Source organism: Punica granatum, chromosome 6 (assembly GCF_007655135.1).
Source record: "Punica granatum isolate Tunisia-2019 chromosome 6, ASM765513v2, whole genome shotgun sequence".
Taxonomy (NCBI): Eukaryota; Viridiplantae; Streptophyta; class Magnoliopsida; order Myrtales; family Lythraceae; genus Punica; species Punica granatum.
In genome coordinates, this window is record NC_045132.1 from 9,955,138 (window position 1) to 9,975,023 (window position 19,886).

The window sequence follows — 19,886 nt, forward strand, 5'->3', positions numbered from 1 at the left end:
ACCCGTTTACCCAGACACGTTTACACGACCCGTTTATCCGATCGACCCGTTTACCCAGACACGTTTACACGATCCGTTGACCCGTTCAACTTGGTTACCCGAACACGTTAACACGACCCGTTTATCCATTTATTCCGATTACTTGGACACGTTAACACGACCTGCTTAAAGTTTTCCAAAAAGAAATGAGAAGAAAAAAGAATCAAGATTTGGGCACGAATCTTTCATAGGAGAAAGTATGAAAATCAACATTGAAGATATGGGCAAAAAGAACTGAAGGAATATACAAACTTAGATTTCAACTTCAACATTGTCAAACACTCATCCAAATTATACAGGTTCACCCATGCTGCTTTCCTCAATTTCTGACTTGTAATCCTCCATCAAAGATACAAGTCTCCCTATATCAGAATGTTTTCCTGCAGAAACAAGAAAAACACGATCCATCAAATACAGATTGCAGCAAATTATATCTAATAAGAAACTTTGATAGCATAATCCAACCCTTACTATAAAGTATTAGAGTCGAACTGAAATAAAAAAAAAAAAAACTTAGGCATTCGCTTTACAAACAATAAATCTGCTTCTCAGCTAATCCTTTTATCTCACATTATTTAAAACAAAAATAAACAAGATACATGCCACAATGGATTGAAAAAATAAAGTAATAAAGCATATTAGTCTTCACCTTAAATTGCCTTGATATTCAACAAAGAAACTAGCGCATCCAAGTCCATGTGTTGACATAATACGATATTGAACTGCAAAAGAGACACATCATGAACACATTCACTTGTCCATGAGTTAAAGGGGAAGTGGCCTGAAAATGTTAGAATAGAACTTAAGATTTGTAAACAAAGAGTCACGAACACAGAGTTGAACTGCTGAGATAGAGCGAGATAGACCATGCTGTTATCCATAAAACATAGATACATAAATAAAAAGCTGCCACAGCTCAAACACTCAAATAAGACAACTTTTTTCACCAAATAATTTAAGCAAAGTACGAAGATTTTCTTATTATGTAGTTACGGGGACAAAAAATGGCATGTAAGTCATGAACTCGGCGGGCGTCAATTCTTGGGGAAATATTTGGTAGGGGCACTTTGTTGATAAGTTGGAAGGCATGGAAAATCTCGTGATAAGTTAACCCTAGCTATTCAAAAACTCCATTTATGTTTAAGAAAAGTTTAAGAAATAGGTATTAACAACACCATGAAAATCTCCATTTATGTTTACAACAGATTGAAAATTTCACTCCCAATCAGTCAAAATCCATTAACAAACTCACTTGATCAAAACACAAGTTGTAAAATGGATGCAGTTCCTTGCAACAAGTAAAAAACAGAACCAATAAGAAAAGGCTTGCACCAAGATGAAGTGGCAGTCCTGGTACCTCATGGCTGAGATATTCCCACATGCTAATGCAATAAAATGGGATGGCTTTTTCAAAACCAGACCAGCAAGAGCTTCACTTGCTATTGAGACATGAAATTGCCATTGCATAGACTATAGTTGAATCGTTACCTGTTTTGAGTAGTAGCACAAGGCAGCGTAAGACTGCCTCCCCTCTCCCGAATCCTTTGACCAGTAGCGCTATGGCTTCCAACTTACTAAATTCTGCCCACAATCTCCAATGCCAGACAAGAAAGCAAAATTCGATCAAACTAAGCCAATCTGCAAAGAGAAATGTTATGTCAAAAGGACAACCGAGGAGCAAAGATTTATAAAAATCAACATATTTCAGAAGCTGGCATCGCTAATTGACTGAAGAGTATAAGAAAGAGAGAGCTGATATATTTATGAAATTTTATTTAAATTGGTCTTATGTGAGCTCTTGAGATTGAACAGGTTGGGAATGAAGAGTATGAGAATATGATAAAAAAAGAGGATTCTCATATGCAAATATTTTATTGAGATTTGCCCATGATAATAGGACCCGAACAAATAAAAAAACAAAGCTCCACCACTGTAATCTAAGTTAGTCTTTGTTAATATCTTCTTCTGTGACTCCAATCTTTTCGTGAGCTCTCTCCATCTCTCTTTAAGATTTTCCCTCTCTCTATAAGTTCATAAATAAACAAATAGCCTAGATACGACGAATGAGTAGAAGGTTAACTCCAAGAAACTAACCGTAAGAGCACCAAGCAAGCACTAAAATCGAAATGGTTGAGAAAACAACAAGATCGATAGAACAACGCTAACACATAAATTCCAACACAACTCGAGAGGGTAGCAAGACAAATAAAAAAATCCACCTTTTACTCAAATCAAGCAGGCGGCGAAGGGGGGAAGAGAAGATCGGAGGAGACGAATGATACCTGCCGCCGGCAGGTGATCTGAGGTCGGAAAGGGGGAAAGATCTGTACTTTCTCCTTCGATTTTGGAGGCACAGAGAGAAGCAGAGACCTCGAGGTCGACGGCTCGAGGATCGAGGGCTCGAGAGTCGCGGGGTCGAGTCGAGGTCGCAGTCGAGGGCCTGAGGGTCGCGGCTCGCGGGTTCGTCTTCGGCTGGTCAGCTAGTCTGAGCAGAGGGCTTCGACTCGTGAAGATGAAGGATGAAGGGGGGGGGGGGGGGCGTGTGAAAATTGAAACCGGGTGGAAGCTCAAGCCTACTGCCTACTGCAGTCTGGAAGGAAATTTCGAAATTAGGGATAATCTAAGGATATTTTCGTAAATTCAGCTAGATAAACGGGTCAATGGGTTACACGATTACAGTAACACGATTAAACTCAGTTAAATAAACAGGTTTAATCGTGTATAATCGGGTTACACGGGTTCAACTCGCTAAGACACGTTTATTAATCGTGTCTAAATGGGTTGGACCCGTTTAACCTGAATATCAAAAATACCCAACCCAAACCCGTTTAACTCCGTGTCATGTCCGTGTCGTGTAATCGTGTCGTATTAAATATTGCCGGCCCTACCTCGGATGGAGGTCAAGAGTGACCAATTGAGAATCTCACTTAGAAGGCATTTGGTATGGGATAATCTATCCAAAATTGCTGACAATCTTATTTTTATTACTGTGTTTGGTTGCTCATTATAAGTAGCAATCTATTTTGCATAGACAATCCACATTACCATTTAAGTGGCAATCCACGTTTCCTAGGGAAGGGATGTCCAAATAGATTGCCACCAACATGACCATCTCAATGCCTAAAATACCCTCATCTTCTTCATCCTTCTCACCTCCCAGAACGACTCCACCGTTGCTGCCACTCTCGTCACCTCTGCCACCAGGCCCACCACCCTCTCAGCGACCATCTCCTACTTCCACCGGCAACCTCTCCTCCAATCGTCCGACCGACGACATACTCAGAGCACAACGAAGCAAGGAAGCTTCGATTGAAGCAACAGAGGATTCGATCGAAACCCCTACTCTTTAAATCGAAGACTCAAGGATCGAAGCCCCATGCTTCGATTCGAAGCGGGGAGGCTTCGTTTGAAAGCTTCACTAGCTTCTATCGAAGTCCCCATGCTTCAATTCGAAGCGGGGAGGCTTCAATTGAAGCCTCTGTGGGTTTCAATTGAAGCTCAAACGCTTCCATTGAAGCCTCTGAGCTTCCATTAAAGCTTCATGGACGGTGGCAATGGTGGCCACGGCCTGCGCTCCACCATATTTTTATAATATAATATATAAATTTTAACTTTTGTAAGGTTATTTTGGTCATAACATTTTACATGTCCAGTCGTGAAAATTGAGCAACTTTTAGCTTACCAAACACTATAATGTGGATGCCTAGTAACCTATGTAGTGGTAATCTTTCTTGAGGTAATTCATATTGCCACAAAAATAAAGATTACTGGTAATCCGTCAAACGCCTTTTAGTAATATCCTGAAAATAGGGTTTGAGGATGTCTCCGATAGCCACTCAATCCCTGATTGAGGTCGCTGATGGGCTTCAATGTCGCTTGAGATCTCCCAAATTGGGGTTGGGGCGTCTTCGGCTATTCTTCTAGTATGCATAAATCCGTGCAGAATTGGAGTAGTTTTTAACCCACAACACAACCCACACCACTTGCTCCTAGACAGTTCTATTCGTAGGATAAAAACACAGTTCGCAGTTTCTTGGGTTTACAAAAATTAGTATTCTAGCGTCTTCAATTTGGCCATTTGGGCCAGCTAATCTATTACTCTAGTATGTTCTATCATTAAACATTTTTAATTGATGGAGTCATTATCACTAGTTTATCCTATAAATATTTAACTAAAATTTGATATACAAGTGCAATTCAGTGCATGGAAATCATTTTGCTTTTCATAACGATATATAGGGGTTGCCAGAATGAAATAATTTTTAGAACCTTGCCACATGATCCAATCAGGTCATTAATGTTTCATGGCATTTCTATAAATTATAAAAAGTCTGCGGGTATCGGCGTAATATTAGTGGAATCCCAGAAGGACGGCGCCATTTTTGACAAAGCAAACAGATTCAGATTCAGAGCAAGCACAATGCAGAATCTGCATATAACTGTAGATGGTGTTGCATTATTTATATTATGTGACTGACTATCTCCTAGAATATGAGTGGTGATGACGTCGTATCCAAATCTCAACTGTCTTAGAGTTTGAGTAGTCATGACGTCGTCTCTGCATCGTGGTTATTGGGCAGTTATTGATTGAGGATATAAAGATTATCCAAGGTGGACTAGGTCAAAGTTTTGGATAATTATCACATGGGGATAAGATTGCAATTAAGGCCAGTTGGATAATAAGGAACCCATACTCTCAAAAGATCGAAGAGGAGATTTGTAACCGCTAAAGTGAGAGGAAAATCTATAAATACTAAAATATCTCGCAGGATCAAAGAACCAATAACTCATTTAACAGACAGAATCTCTACAGATTTCACAGCTCAGACAAGCTTTTATCCTTAGGAATATGAGTAATTTAGATATAACGATCTTGTAACGGCATGGTGATCCCCTCAAAGATTCAAGTTCACAAATCTGTGCGGCATGATCATATCCTCAATGACACAGTCACGACTGCATCAACTTGTTGATAGAAGGTCTCGCCCTCATCCCGCGGTTATTCGCTTAGAGTGTTTCAATGTGATTGCATTCCTTCTACTTCGTCTACAGGTAACTTCACACATGAGTCAGAGCCTAAACTAGATGAAAAGTATAGTAGGTCATCCTCTAAAATTTTGGTTTGAGTTGTTTATCCCACTTTCTTGATGTTGTAATTCCATCATTATATACATCTTCTTCGTTTATTGAAGTATCTTTATTAGTTGATTACCTACTTTCATTGATTGAATCTCTTTAATACACATAGTCCTTCTAGACATTACTAAAAGAATCCATTTAGAAAGGAAAACAAGTTTTCTAGTTTTCTCTCTCTTCAGAAGGATTGGAAACCACATTTCTCCCTTCACCAAAATCCGACAACAATAGATTACGACATAATGCTCTCAACGAGTTAAGATCCAATTGCTTAGCATCAAATAACTAGGTACTCATCAAAAGAGAGTGTAGCGCATGACGCACGCCATCACCTGTTGATCTATAAGTTGCAGGTTCGATATATAGTAGGATTACCCGTGCCCCTCTATTAGTTATTTATGATTTATTCGTCATTGTACTAGGTCTTGAACCTCTTTTTAACCGGAAAAAAAGTACTCATAACACACTAGATATGCCCCAGCACTGCAAACAATATTAGAGTCAATGACATCCTAATTAATATTTTTGTTTGATTTTTTAACGATATAAATTCGTACGTGATCCGCGTGCACAACCAGCCTATATATGTCGAATTCTTTTCTTTAATTTGGAGAGAAAAGAATCATGCGTGTAGAAATATTAAATAAAGAAAACAAAGAGAAAAGGAAGAGAGCAAAAAAGCCAGAACAGAGTACACAAAACAAATTCGTTATTTATCCTTTTTTTAACGAATAATTTGTATTTCTTAGGTTTTGTGATGAATTTATGAACGCCGGAGCTATTGGGCACTTCAACCACCCGCCTCATCAATAACAAACATCGGTTTCGTTGCGGTTTTTATGTCAGCCAAACTTGACATCCTTGATGGAATCCGATTCATATAGATAACTGATTTCTCGTCTTTTTTTTTTTCCTCCTCTCGGTTCTAAGACGCAGTAAAATAAAAGGATAATTTGTGGCCAAAAAAATAAAAGAGGATAAGTTTTTTATGCACTATCATTTCGCTCGTCCTCAACCTTAAATCAAAAGGCGGATATTCAATATAAAAAAAAAACTCAAATCAAAAGGTATCGAACTTCATCGGTAGAAGTTTGCATTTTATTTTCTTATTAAATTTTCCCTAAAAGACGGATAGTCTTTCTTCGTAAGAAGGGAATATAAACTTAGATACATATGGGAACACTTCACATGTCAATAAATTCACGAAATCTCAGGCACATTGACTGGCCAGACTTAATGAGAGTAGGCTATGAGGTTGTAGAATCTGATATGCACTTCCTCTGGCTTTCCACCAAAATTACGCAAATGCATACACTGATAATTGAGGTTTGGTGAAGTGATATTGCCCTCAATTTAAGAATACGAGATCCTGATTAAATTCTTACAAGTTGAACTTATCTCTCTCAAGAATCCTTTATTAGGAGAAGTTTTTGGGTGGTCTTATCTCGCCACATGATATGAGGAAGAATCAATTAAATTGTATGAAATAGATAAATTGGTGTTAATCACTCGGATAATTGGCCATAGTTATTCTTTATTAAAGAATTTTTATTAGTTTTTCCTCGCACATCAATGTGAGGTTGGTCATTTAAGATTTTCTTCTAAATTAAAAAAAATAACAACAACGACAACTAATTCCTGCCGCTTTTTGCTAATCTTATTTTATTAACTTCTTTTTTTGTTACTCGTTTTTTTTTTTAAGCTTGATTCCGGACCATAAAATAAATTGGGACACGTTTGCTTGTAGGAAACCCCAATTCGACAAATTTCGAAAAACAATCCGGTCAATAGAAATGTAGATGAACCACCCCCATATTCATTATTGATCGTGGACCCTCCACATATATAGTTACTCTCATTCCATGGCCAACATATTGAGTTTGGAAACAATTGATTAATTGTATCCACAATAAAATAAAGCTTACAAGTTTCACCAAACTAGGTTAATAAATACCCATAGATGGAAAACCTTCTCGTGTGGATCAGGGAGATAACAACACGACGTCGATATGGATTCTACTTCTACATGTTATGGAGCAACAATCAAATATTTGGTTCTAATACTCTCTATTGGTTCAGAATGTTCCGGGGTAATCAGAGCGCAGGACAATAAATCGGGCCTCGGGGCTTCCTTCATATTCGGGGATTCTTTAGTAGATTCCGGGAACAACAATTATCTCCCGACACTGTCGAAGGCGAATATCCCGCCAAACAGTTGTGATTTCAAGGGTTCAGGGGGGAATCCCACCGGAAGGTACACTAACGGCCGGACAATTGCAGACATTGTTGGTGCGTTTGCTCCCTTTGCCTCAACTGTTGAATGATTAGTCGTATCATGTGATATTACGATTTATCGGTTTGTCGAATAGTTTTGGTTATGGTCGTTTTTGTGCCTGCAGGAGAAGAGTTGGGACAACCAAACTATGCCGTTCCATTTTTGGCTCCAAACTCCACAGGCAAAGCAATCCTCCATGGAGTGAACTATGCTTCCGGTGGAGGAGGAATTCTCAATGCAACAGGAAGAATTTTTGTAATCAATCAGCACCCTAAACTTTTCCTTTCTTACATTTCTCCCCTCTCTTATGCGATAGCTTGTTGCCCTGTAGTCGTGAAATTTTAATATAGACATGTGCATCGCATATCATTACTTTTCACAATTGTGTACACATGAGATCCTCTGTTGAGAACATCCTTTCGTTTAATTAAAGAATCACCGGATACCGTTTGCAGATAAATAGACTGGGTATGGATATTCAGATTGACTATTTCAATATCACGAGGAAGCAATTTGACCAGCTCCTCGGGGCATCAAAAGCGAGAGACTACATCATGAAGAAATCGATCTTCTCAGTCACAATCGGTGCCAACGATTTCCTCAACAATTACTTGCTCCCTCTCCTCTCAACTGGTACTCGGATTACGCAGACCCCAGATTCGTTCATCCATGATATGATCAATCACTTGAGAGATCAATTAACAGTATGTGACTCGAGCTCAAAATCCTTTTCTGCATTTTCTTATGCTACAATAACTTCATCAATTTGATGAACACAATTTCACTGTCCTTGACACAGAGGCTATATCAATTGGATGCAAGGAAGTTTGTGGTGTCGAACGTCGGACCAATCGGGTGCATACCGTACCAGAAGTCCATCAACCAAGTAAATGAAGACCAGTGTGTGGACTTGCCCAACAAGCTTGCTCAACAGTATAATATCCGTCTCGAGGACTTGCTCTCCGAGCTGAACAACGACCTTCCTGGAGCCACCTTCGTCCATGCAAATGTGTACGATCTGGTGATGGAACTCATCACGAATTACAACCAATACGGTAACTAATTAAGTGCCTGCCTCACCGTATATGCCGTAGATGTATTTTTTCTTTGAAGATAATACAAGAGATGGTTTGGTTGTTCATGCAGGATTTGAAACATCAAGTAAAGCGTGTTGTGGTAACGGGGGCCAATTTGCAGGGATAATCCCGTGTGGACCGACCTCGAGTATGTGCAGCGATCACTCAAAGTACGTATTCTGGGACCCGTATCACCCCAGCGAGGCTGCCAATCTGTTGCTTGCCAAGCAATTGCTGGATGGAACAGACAAAAGATTCATTTCCCCGATGAATCTCAGGCAACTTCGGGACCTCTCATGAATATTATTATGTATCTACGAGTACAGATGCGTCAACATATATGCACTTTCAGACGTGCTGAGATCATAACTTAGCTGAGTGAAATTCATTTCTTGTTTATTGAGAGCATTGCCTTAATTTTTATTCGATATAACGGTGTGTACGAAAAGCTTTCCCGTTGATCTGATTGGACTTTTTGCAGAATAAATATAGATAACATGGTCATTTTTGCTAGAGAACTTATTCATCATTACTCTTTTGAGATTATCGAAGGAAACCCAATATGGCTTTATATTCCAGTCACATTAGTTATAGGCCTTCTATCATAGCATCAATGGTTAGAGCTTATTCAATTTTCCTTTCGGAGACCTGTCCATTTACATATTAATGAGAGTTCTGACTAATATCAGATTCGAGTATTGTGAATAGAGAAAATTCACGCCGAGAGAGTTTTATTTCTTAGTGGACTGACCTGACTCAAACTTTGATTGGGGCCTTTAAACCAGGGTGTATATCGGAATTTTTTTTTTAAGTAATACGAGATGGAGAGTAGAGACATCAATTTTTTAAAGAAAAGAAGATCAGACATTAAACATATCTTGTGGCCGCCAATCCACGTGAATATAATTGATTATATTGAGCAACTCATCGAATGCTTCGGTATATATATGAGAATCAAATCTAAAAATAAATATTAAAATTTCTAGCTAAGGTCGCCGATGACCTCTGGCTCAGCACTCCGACTGACGAACTCAGCCGGGGTCGGAACCTGGGAATGAGGCCCACGACTCCATAACATTGGTTCCTACCTCTCAGAGGTTGGTTTTTCTCCCTAAACACACTCCTTCATCTTACTGGTTCCTCAATGTGACCTTTTTATTTATATTTTTCTGTTCGGTCTACTCACAGAAAATGTGGCCCATTTGGTTGCGATTGCAAATCCTTGATCGAAGGAAAAGCTTCATATTATATATGATTCAGTGCCTTTTTTTTCCTCAACGGTTCTAGCGTGGCGAGGGCTTACCGTGTGCTAGCCACCATCCTCACCCAATGTTGCTGGCGCTCCACGATGATCATAAACATATTACCATCTTTCTTGCATGGATTGGGGAAACTTCCTATGGGAAAACCAATGATTAAATTTACTCGACCCTTCTCCACTTTGTGAATCACCCAACGTCAAGGGTTCACTCCTGTTGGCCTCGATATGCACTGTAAACATCCCGAAGCAATACGAACGTTGAGTTCAGTAGTTCTGTTGATGATGAATCCTTGTCCCAAACACATCATCTTCTGGCCTAACCATGTTCCCGTGAAGCCTCAGGAGTTCAAAGTGGGTTTCATCGAGATTAGGGTGCGATTGATCACCAGAAGAGAAAACATGCACAATCCTGTTGGCCTCGATCCAGCTCAGCCCCGGCCTTTTATCTGTTTCCAACCCTCTCATCTTTTGCCTGGTTTCAGCGGCTTGATCCCATTTCCCTAAAGCAGCATATAGGCTCGAGAGCAAGATGAGAGTTGGAGAATCTCCTGGATCATAACCCAGGACCTGTTCTGCTGCATGAACTCCCGCTTGTAAATTCCGGTTCTCAACACAAGAGCTCAGCAGGGTCCTCCACAGTTCTATACGACCTTCACAGAATGGTGATTCAACTATTATTTTTTCTGCTTCATTAACCAATCCTGCTCGACTTAGTAAACTAACCATACAAGAGTAATGCTTCGGGCCTGGTTTGACCCCATAACTTCGCATGTAATTCCACAGGGACTTTCCCTTTTCTACCAAACAACTGTGGCTGCAGGCAGACAGCACAGATAGAAATGTAACTTGATCCGGAATCATACCCTGTAGGAGTATCTTCTCAAAGAGCGCAAGTGCTTTCTCGGGAAGACCGTGGTTACTATATCCTCCAACCATCGAATTCCAGCACTTCAAGTCAGGGCTCGAAACTGATGAAAATATCGATTCAGCAGCTTGGAGGTTACCGTTTTTGGCGTACATATCAATCAAACTGCCAGACACAGCATCATCGATATTGTTCCCTGTTTTTATAGCTTGGGAATGGATCATCTCCCCTTGTTTCAAAATTGCCAGGTTGCCACAAGAACTTAAAGCTCCACTCAGAGCAAAGCTATCGACCTTATGCCGTCCTTCCGCAAACATGTCGAAGAAAAACTTTATTGAGCCCTCCGCATCGCCCATCCTTGAGTGAGCTGTGATCATCTCTGTCCAGAGAACGATGTCTTTCTCTGACAAACAATTGAAAACCTTTCTAGCTGATTCATTCTCGCTGCTGCTGAAGTACATGGACACGAGCGTACTTCCAACATAGACGCTACACTCAAAACCTCCTCTGATAACTTGACCATGAAGAATTCTACCACAATGATCAGTAGACAGAGCACTGGACCCATGAAGGGCAGCAGCAAAAGTGTATTCATCTGGTTCACAAGATGAATTTCTCCGCAACATGATGAAAACCTCTATGGCCATATCGCCATATCCATTCTCAGCGTACCCAGAGATGATGGAATTCCATGAAACTAAATCAGGATTCTCCATCTTACTGAAGACAATTGCGGCTGTGCTGGTGTCCCTGCAGCTGCAGTACATGTCGAGCAACGCATTTTGCAAAGGCAAATCAGTTTCACTATCAGAAGTGATAATTTGCCCGTGGACGAGCCTCCCGGAGATGTGATCCCCCGACCTCGAGCACGCGTTCAAGACCATCGAGTACGTGAATGGTGTAGGAGAAACACCAGCAACTAACATTTCCAGGAAAACACGGAGCCCTTCTTCAACTCTTTCATTCCTCAAGTTCCCAAGAATCATTGAATTCCACGCAACCGCATCCTTCTCAACCATGAACCTGAAAACTCTCTCAGCAGACTCCAAATCCCCATAGCTCGAGTACATTCCGAGTACAGATGTCTGAATGCACCTATCTTCGAGAAACCCCATTTTTACAACACGCCCATGAAGCGATGATCCTAAAAACCGAACCCCGAGCGCGGTCGAAGCTTGGATCAAGCTTGTGAAAGTCACAGCGTCAGGCAAAAGCCCTTGAGCCCCCATCTCGGTGAGCAACTCAAACGCGGAGAAGGCGTGACCAGGGGCCCGAGAGTAGGCTGTGATCGCAGCATTGTAAGAGACAGTGGTTCTCAGGGGCATTCTGTCGAACAGTTGCCGTGCGTCGTCCATCGAGCCGCATCTCGAGTACATTGAGATAAGATTGTTGTTGAGGAAAGGGGACCCGGGATTGGGGGCGGCGGTGAGGATGAGAGCGTGGAGACGACGCGCCTCCCTGAGCGAGGTGACGGAGGAGCATTTTCGAATGAGCGCTGCCAAGAAAGACGACTCCCAGTAATGATACGGTCGCATTCAAGCAGAAGGATCGATTCCTTCAAACCCCGAGAAAAAGTTGGGGTTAAACTACAAATATTCAAAAAGATAACAAAAATTAGAAAAAGAAAGATAATTACGGAAAAGTTCCAATGTTTTAACATAATTAAAATTCCATCCCAAGTTTAAACGAATTATTACGGTATTGAAATTTTCTTAAAATGGAATTCTTAGAGTTCGTTTGGAAGTATAGTATAAGATTTTATAATCAGTTTTCTTTATAAAGCAGATTTGGTGTTCGGTTAAAGTTTTTGAAACCATGATTTGGAGCAAAATTGCAATTGTAAACGTGATTTTTTCAAACAGTTTAATATGTGCTCATAAAATCTACTTCTACTTCTACTTCTGATTCAAATATTAATTATTGCCTTTTCTTAATTTTAACAAGTTTCAATTATTACATTCCAAATGCTTTTGCTTAATCTAAAATTAATACTTATTTTTGAGCAATTATACTTCAGCACTTTTATTTCAATAATAACATTTCCAAACCAAGCTTTAGACATTACTAGTGATAAGTTTGCGCCATATAATTTTTGCAATTTTTTTTACCTAATATACTTTTTAATATATACACAAAAAGTATATAATATTTCAAAATTGATCATGTGTTATGATAAAACTATGATATTATTTTTATATAACCTTGTCATATATTATCCTTACCAAATGCATATTTTTTGAACTATAAAGGTAGTGGCCTTTTGTTTTTACTAAATTTAAATTCTTCTGACATATTATTGCGTCTTAATAATTAACATGTAACACTAGACCTTATAACTTTATATAGATTACTATGTTATATGAAGCATTAAATGTTCACATAGTAAATTTGTATTATATCTTATCCATTTGGTAAAAACAAATCTCTTATATATTACATTTATCGACATGGTGGAGATAGCTTGGTTTTAGGAAAATTGAACATATTGAATAAGAGGACTTAGATTTTTTTTCTTTTTCCTATGAGACTCTCTATATTCCCTTATTTCCGTTTTCCTTTTTATCCCATCCTAATTTATGATTCTCATTTGTAAAAAAAGATAATATCATATGAAATTAAAAAGAAAAAGTGGAAAATCTCATTAGGAATCATTCTTAATCGTTCCTTTTCAGTTAGTAAGAACAGTGGAGAGTAAGAAATTTTAAAATATTCTTTATTACATGATGATGATGATGTGCCTAATGGAGAGCTACCTTTATATTGAAGACATTGATATAGATTTGCTGTTCTTGACCTTGTTTAATCATGATATTTGGATGGTCGAGAGATGGGCCACCTTTCATCAGCCTGACCTTTGTCGATGTCACCGTATATTTACTACTTTTAGAGACCATTTTCACAGATGCAAGTGCCATTTTCACAGATGCAAGTGGTAGACCGACAGTAATTTAATATCCGACTGACGTTAAGTTGCATACAATAGCGATGTGTAGCCCTAATTTTTTTTTAAAATTCATAATTTTTGTAAAATCATGTAGTGCTGAAAATGTCAGGAAAAGTGATAAAATTTAAGAAGGATTATTAACACAATTCTAAATCAGCAACAACTTAGAACTATGGGTCTATTCGAGGTCATCGTACTTTAGAACCCGTTTTAAAGATTTGATGACAGTAATTCGTTATGCAATCGATGTTCTACCGCATACAATGATGATGCATAGCTTGAATCTTTAAAATAATTCGTAATTTTCATATTGTTCTAGACTTTGAACAATCATCATCTATTGTTGAAACGTCGAGAAAAGCCAAATCAGTAACAATTTAGAATCATGGGTCTTTTATTACAACAATTGAAAAATGTGAGGATGCATTTTTAGTTTGTTGAAAACTTGGAGACTTTTTTAGTTTTACGTAAACCAACGGAAACAGAAGACGGCGGCACCAGCAGTTACTAGGCAACGTCGCCGGAGCGGCGAGAAGAAAGTAGGGAGAACCGTTCTTCCGTCCTGTCCGGGATCGGGGGAAAATGTCGCTAAACCCTGAAGGTCAGCGCATATGGCGTCTGATTGGAGATAGTCTCGGACCTTACACGGTAAGAGCTTCCTTCAGTCTGCAACTTGTTCCTAGTTCGGTTACCAGCAACAAAGGAAGGAACCATTTCTTGAAGCTTTTGCCCATTTTCAGGGAAGCGAGATTCCTGTCTCAAGCAGAGAAGATGAGAAGAACTTTCTGATTGCTGTCTCGCAGGTTCATTCTTCCTCCTCGCATTTGCTTCTGCCCCTGCCATCTATGTTCTGCGAAATTCGCGGTTTATGTGTTGCTGAATGAATTGAAATCTGTAGGTTCTGAGACAAGTGCAGCTCTGGACCCGTGAACTCGATTGCTCTTCGGATAGTGTTCGTCTCTCCCATACTCTTGTGTATACACACTAGCACAGTTTAATCACATTCAGGGGCTTTTCAACTGCTGCTTCTTTAATGCTTCAACAGGAGACAGAGGCTAAATCTGCTCCTAACCATGAGAGTTCGGGTGAATTCGACTTACATTCAGAGGAATGTCGGTGTTTATGTGATATTGTCTGCGACATGGTAAGCAGTTTATGTACATTATTGCATCATTACATGCTTGCGAGTGCGGAGCAAGTTCAGTCCCGTGCCTTTTGTGCATTAGCAACTAATCAGTACCTTTGTGGTCCTTATAATATCATTAATGAGACTTAATAAGATATATAAGCAGGAATCCAAAGTAGCAGGTATCAGATTCTAATAGGGTAAATTTTGTTTGAAGTATGTACTAGGCATGGGTAAAGCCGGGGAAGACTACCTAACTCATCAAGAAAAGAGAGAGATTATCTAGAGGCAGAAAAAAGTTAGAATTTACATATAATAGAAATTTTTGTAAGAAGTTTTCAGAGTTTGAATGATATGGCTCCTGCTTCCATTTACACCAAACCCCCCTGCATACTAATCCCATCATGTGCTACTTGCTTTAGTATTATTTGCTTTTCGCTGTTCCGGTGTTTTGACTGCATGGTATTTTCTTGGTTCATTCTGGTGGTGCTACTATGAGCAGATGGTTTTGCTGAAGGTCGATAGTGGACATGTTCGACATGCAACAGGCAAACTTCTTTTGGCAGTTTCCGACTTTGTCTCTGCATCTATGCGTCACAGAGTACTGCTTAATCCTACCTAGATTTTTGCTCATTTCACCAGCTGTTCCTACATCTTAGCTGTTGAATTTGTTGTGCAGGAAAGCAATTGGCGCCTTTTCATCAACTTGCTATTTGTTTGCGCTCAATTATCGCTATCAAACATTTCTTCTCATCCCTCAACACCAAGACATGAGGATCCAAGAAGCCAGTTGCAAAGTTACATACTTCTCAAGAAACCTTGCCTGCAAAATGCTGGCTGTCTTGCTGTCGCTGAAATAACTAGAGTCTTACGATGTATCTGGAAAAATTTGATGCAAGAAGATTGTGATGATCTTGTACAAGCATACTTAGATTCCCTAAATTATTTTCTTCTAAAAATCCCTTTAGATTTATTGGATGAGATTTATGCTGGTCAAAATGGAGGTCATAAAAATGGTGATAGGTCTGATTCTTTATCCATGGGGCATAGCCTACAGCTTGAGCATGTATTTCTTGGATATTTAGTTCAATTACTATGTTCGGTCATTGGACAAATCGTCCCTGTGGAAGTTCAAAGTGGTTCCTTCAGCCGGCATCTGGCTCTTAGCTCCATCAGTGACCTTGTGCCCAAGCTTTTCTACTGGTGTCTTTGTGGGCAAGAGGGCCATGCCAATGCATGCATCTTGGTATACTTCCGACATAAGTTGCTGGTAATCTTCTCCAGTTTTGACTTTATTATATAGCAAATACTTGTCACGGACATCTTGGATGTAATTGATTTGATAATAAAATGGAGAAAATGACATGGAATCATATACACTCAGCGTTCTATGTTTGCTTGAGGTGCTTTATAAATTCTATTGTTTTCCAACCCAGAAATATCGATAATATTGTTATCTAGTTTCAGCTAGACATTTTCAAGCTTTATATAACGTGTGACATTTCATGTGGATTAATGTAATGTGCTAAATTTTACAAGATCAAATTCCAATTAAGTCTTTCCAATGTAGATACTAATCTATTATTAGATATAGAAGAGAAAGATCCACATTTTTATTGTTTTTCATCTGATTTTTCTGTGATCAAACTTTGACTCTGGCTTATTCTATTTGAGAATTCTCTGCTTTGTTTCCATTAATTTAGAATTCGATATTTGATCTGTATATGTAGCTATTTTCTCCATTCTCAACTTCCTGGAAATGATTGTTCAACTCTTTCTATCAACAAAGAATTTTTAGCCAGCGTGTAGTGATATTAGTTACAGATTCCAAATGCAAAAGCATTGTTACATCCATTTTGACGGGTATTTAGATGTTATGTCATTCGGCCATTCCCCTCTCCATTCAACTGCATATTCTCCCATGTCAACATCTAACCCATGTTTAAATTGCATTTACAGATGCTAACAATAAGGCTCAGCATCCCAGATGATTTCCAGTGCAATTTTGGTTCATGGTTGGAGCTTCTCCATAGTTACCTTCATGAATTCTTGTGGGACCTAACTGCTGAGGTTCATAATCTCAGTACCAATAGCCTTGAGGGCTCTCCTTTTGCATCTGTTGTGCCCAATAAAAAGATGCATATTTTAAGCATCCCCCATATACAGAGGCAGGCTACATACCTTTTCTTGAGGTGTTGCTTCGGTTTGTTCAACCTACAGGGACGAATTGACAAACAATGCAATTGTGTGGCTCCAAAGTCGGGCTCGAATTTAGTTTTAAACTGTTGCAATCATAAGAAAGGTCTGAAAGATCTTAGTCAGTGGCTTAAAAGGAATGTTGCAGCTGAGAATCTATGCCAGAACAAGGTATATTTGGGAAAGAACATCGGCTTTGCCTCATCCCTCCTGCAATTATACATGCATGAGGTTTGTTGCTGGCTTTTGGATATGCTTTTAGCATCTATTACTTTTAAACTTTTGTTCTTGTAAATTTCTGACTTCGGAATTTTTAATTATGAATTTTTCCTCGAGCCAATTCTTTATTTTTGGAAATAAGACATCACGGAAGTGGCATGAGTCCTTTTAGCATAGATGATAAATTTAATTGATGACCCAAAAGCAGATAACATTAAATTTTTGTATCTCTTTTGGCTGTTAGGATGATCTACTATTCAAAGTGCTATTGCAAATGCTTAAGTTACCGCTAAATGGGACCCGAGAGTGAGTTTCTACGTCCAAATATCTTGCTTGTTTCTTCTTGAGCAATTTGGCCATAATTCTTTTACAAGCATTGCTATCTTTGCAGATCATGCGAAGAAAGGAGATTTCCAGATATGGAGGAAGATTTTCTCCTTCACGTCTCAGATGTTTTTAATCCCATAACAATATTCCATATATTTCTTGCAGAGGTAAAGTTACACATCCTTGTGCTCCAAATGCACCTTTTTTTGCTCCCCTCCCATTTGATTGCCCACCTTCAGTTAGGTATTCTTCAATTAATATAATTTCTTGTTAGCAGATACACTATGATCACCAAGTGCTTCTTGATTATCTTATATCCAAAGACACTGGAATTAGTTGCGCTCAGTATCTTTTGAGGTACAGTCTCAAGTTTTTCCTTATGCCCCATTATTGCGCATGTCACTTGTGATGATAACCCTAGATCTCGGACTTTCAACCCCATGATGTTTCTTGGTGAACATCTCACATGTTTTGCATTTTATGCTTCTTGTGTCACCATTTTCTGCAGGTGCCTCCGAATGATATTGGATAAATTTGAGGCATTCCTAGAATTTCAAGTAGACGATTTTACAGAAGAGCCATCTTCCAAGAGGAGGAAACCTTCAATGCAGGGCAGAAATGAGCTGGCAGATGTATCATCTTTACTACCACGTGTGAAGCACCTCGATGGAGACCATGTAAATGGTTACAAGAACCAGAAGATAAGAGGGCAGCCATTTGAGGAAGCTAAACGGTGTCTCCTTTCCTTAAAAGATTCACTTGAAAGTCTAAATCAAAAGAATTTATTTCCATATAATCCTAAAGCGCTTCTGAAACGGTTCGTTTTTTCTATGCCAATTATTTTCCATTTGTCCCTGATAATTAATGAAGATGAACATGGGAATCTCACAAACTTTCTTATTTTGCAGTCTAATGGAATTTCAAGAATTATGCTACCAGCAGCAAAAGTGTACTTTCTGAAAAGCGTACCATGCACTCTAGCGGTCCAGTGAAGAAGGGGTCAAGGCTATCAAGAAGGGTTTCCAATTCCCAGATAATATTAGCCTTTTGAGGTATCATGTTAAATAAGCTGATGTCGACGGGTGAAGGCTTTTGGGGCAAGCAAGCCAACAGCATAGCAAATGGATTTTCTTGTTACTGGCGGGACTGCAGAAATGTCACTATCAAAGATCCATAAGGCTTTTTGAGGCTTCCTAATGTAAGGTATTAAAAGCAGCTGGTTGATTTCACTTGTCGAAACTGTATCTTTTAGCATAGTCATATGAAGTCCTGTATTTGGCAAAATTTAATTATTTTCTAATGCATGATCAGATAAGGTACCTGAACCTTGTAAGCAGAAGACCAAAAAGGGATGTCATCTTCATATATGAGATGTCTGTGCTTATGCCCTGTAACAACGAATTTAAAACTTGAAATTATTGCTGATACTCAGAGAATTCACTACAGATTGACTACAACTCTTGGAATGGGGCCTAAGGAAAATGGTTTTTCTTTAAATTCGTAATTGTGAAGACTCTTGGTTTCCTATGCAGGATGGAGGCGTACTGGAACTTTGGGGAAAGAACCGGGGCAGCTGTTTTCCAGATGAGGTTTTTAGAGGTTGATAGAAACAAGTGTTGGAGGGAAGGAGATACTTTCACCTTATTAAGACCAGATGTTGAAGAAGCTGGTGGGACGTGAAGTATCATTCTGTTGCAGTATGGGCCTCATGGCAATATTTTTTGACAGTCCATGTAAGAAATCGATCCTCTCTTTTCCCCAACTATAGTGGCATCCTGCGATCTCTGTTAGGGTTGATTCGGAAAGTTTGTTTTTTAAGATTCAGATACTAATCAGTCTTTAGTGTTCTCACTTTCAGAAAAAGGTTATATGCATTCGTAGGATCAGTCTCACTATTATATCCTGCAGTCTCCATGATTTGAGTAATGCGAAAAGGGTGAGATAATGAACTAGACTGGATTATATCTGTGTCTGTTTCCCTTGAACTGGGAGTTTGATCCTGTCCTGGTCGGGACAGGAGGGCATCTCCCTCCCACCTTTGGATGGTGGATTGGGGTGGGAATGGTGTGGGATTGCCAGTCGGGTGGGGTTTTAGCATCCCTTCTTAAGGACGTGCGGGGGCCATCCTGTCCCGTCTCGGGCCGGGACGGGTAGATGGCATAAATTCCTGAAGAACTGTAGGGTGGTCAATGGGAGGGGATGGGGGAGATTGGAGTGAATGAGCCTCGAGCATATTTGTTTCCTAAACAACTCTGAGAAAAAGATTTTCTTAGGAAGATTATTTTTATTTCATAACTGGACTGTCTATATCGTTTATGAGTATCGGGGAGGAAATTGTTGTGCGGATTGGCTGTCTCGGAATGCTTTACATTTGCTTCTTGGGAACCATGTGTTTAGCAGTCCACGATGTGGAGCTCTGCTT

At 39.4% G+C, this 19,886-nt stretch overlaps 4 protein-coding genes across 6 annotated transcripts; 2 read left to right on the forward strand and 2 right to left on the reverse strand.

Annotated features, from left to right (window-relative positions):
- Window positions 1-186: 186 nt before the first annotated feature.
- On the reverse strand, window positions 187-3,267 carry LOC116212135. The gene is made up of 5 exons (XM_031546709.1): window positions 3,193-3,267; window positions 2,322-2,619; window positions 1,528-1,677; window positions 689-761; window positions 187-419 (listed from the first exon to the last, which is right to left on the reverse strand). The coding sequence occupies exons 1-5, from the start codon at window positions 3,265-3,267 to the stop codon at window positions 407-409; spliced, it is 609 nt and encodes a 202-aa protein (XP_031402569.1). The 3' UTR covers window positions 187-406.
- A 3,866-nt stretch (window positions 3,268-7,133) lies between these two features.
- Window positions 7,134-9,030, forward strand: LOC116210352 (GDSL esterase/lipase At2g23540-like). The gene is made up of 5 exons (XM_031544219.1): window positions 7,134-7,464; window positions 7,575-7,705; window positions 7,906-8,154; window positions 8,250-8,505; window positions 8,597-9,030. Exons 1-5 carry the CDS (start codon window positions 7,185-7,187, stop codon window positions 8,824-8,826), a joined length of 1,146 nt encoding a protein of 381 aa, XP_031400079.1. The 5' UTR covers window positions 7,134-7,184; the 3' UTR covers window positions 8,827-9,030.
- A 370-nt stretch (window positions 9,031-9,400) lies between these two features.
- LOC116211950 (pentatricopeptide repeat-containing protein At3g50420) lies at window positions 9,401-12,237 on the reverse strand. Its single transcript, XM_031546498.1, has one exon. It carries the CDS (start codon window positions 12,185-12,187, stop codon window positions 10,052-10,054), a length of 2,136 nt encoding a protein of 711 aa, XP_031402358.1. The 5' UTR covers window positions 12,188-12,237; the 3' UTR covers window positions 9,401-10,051.
- Window positions 12,238-14,076: 1,839 nt separating this feature from the next.
- Window positions 14,077-19,362, forward strand: LOC116210864. 3 transcript variants are annotated; one of them, XM_031544971.1, is made up of 13 exons: window positions 14,077-14,244; window positions 14,337-14,399; window positions 14,495-14,548; window positions 14,642-14,740; window positions 15,225-15,323; window positions 15,402-15,992; window positions 16,682-17,089; window positions 17,382-17,443; window positions 17,529-17,631; window positions 17,742-17,821; window positions 17,973-18,281; window positions 18,373-18,667; window positions 18,997-19,362. In XM_031544971.1, the coding sequence occupies exons 1-12, from the start codon at window positions 14,179-14,181 to the stop codon at window positions 18,422-18,424; spliced, it is 1,986 nt and encodes a 661-aa protein (XP_031400831.1). In that variant the 5' UTR covers window positions 14,077-14,178; the 3' UTR covers window positions 18,425-18,667; window positions 18,997-19,362. The 3 variants fall into 3 exon arrangements, with proteins under 3 accessions (XP_031400831.1, XP_031400829.1, XP_031400830.1); XM_031544969.1 differs by having other exon boundaries at window positions 14,078-14,244; window positions 16,682-17,149; XM_031544970.1 differs by having other exon boundaries at window positions 14,078-14,244; window positions 16,682-17,149; window positions 18,373-18,662.
- Window positions 19,363-19,886: the final 524 nt, after the last annotated feature.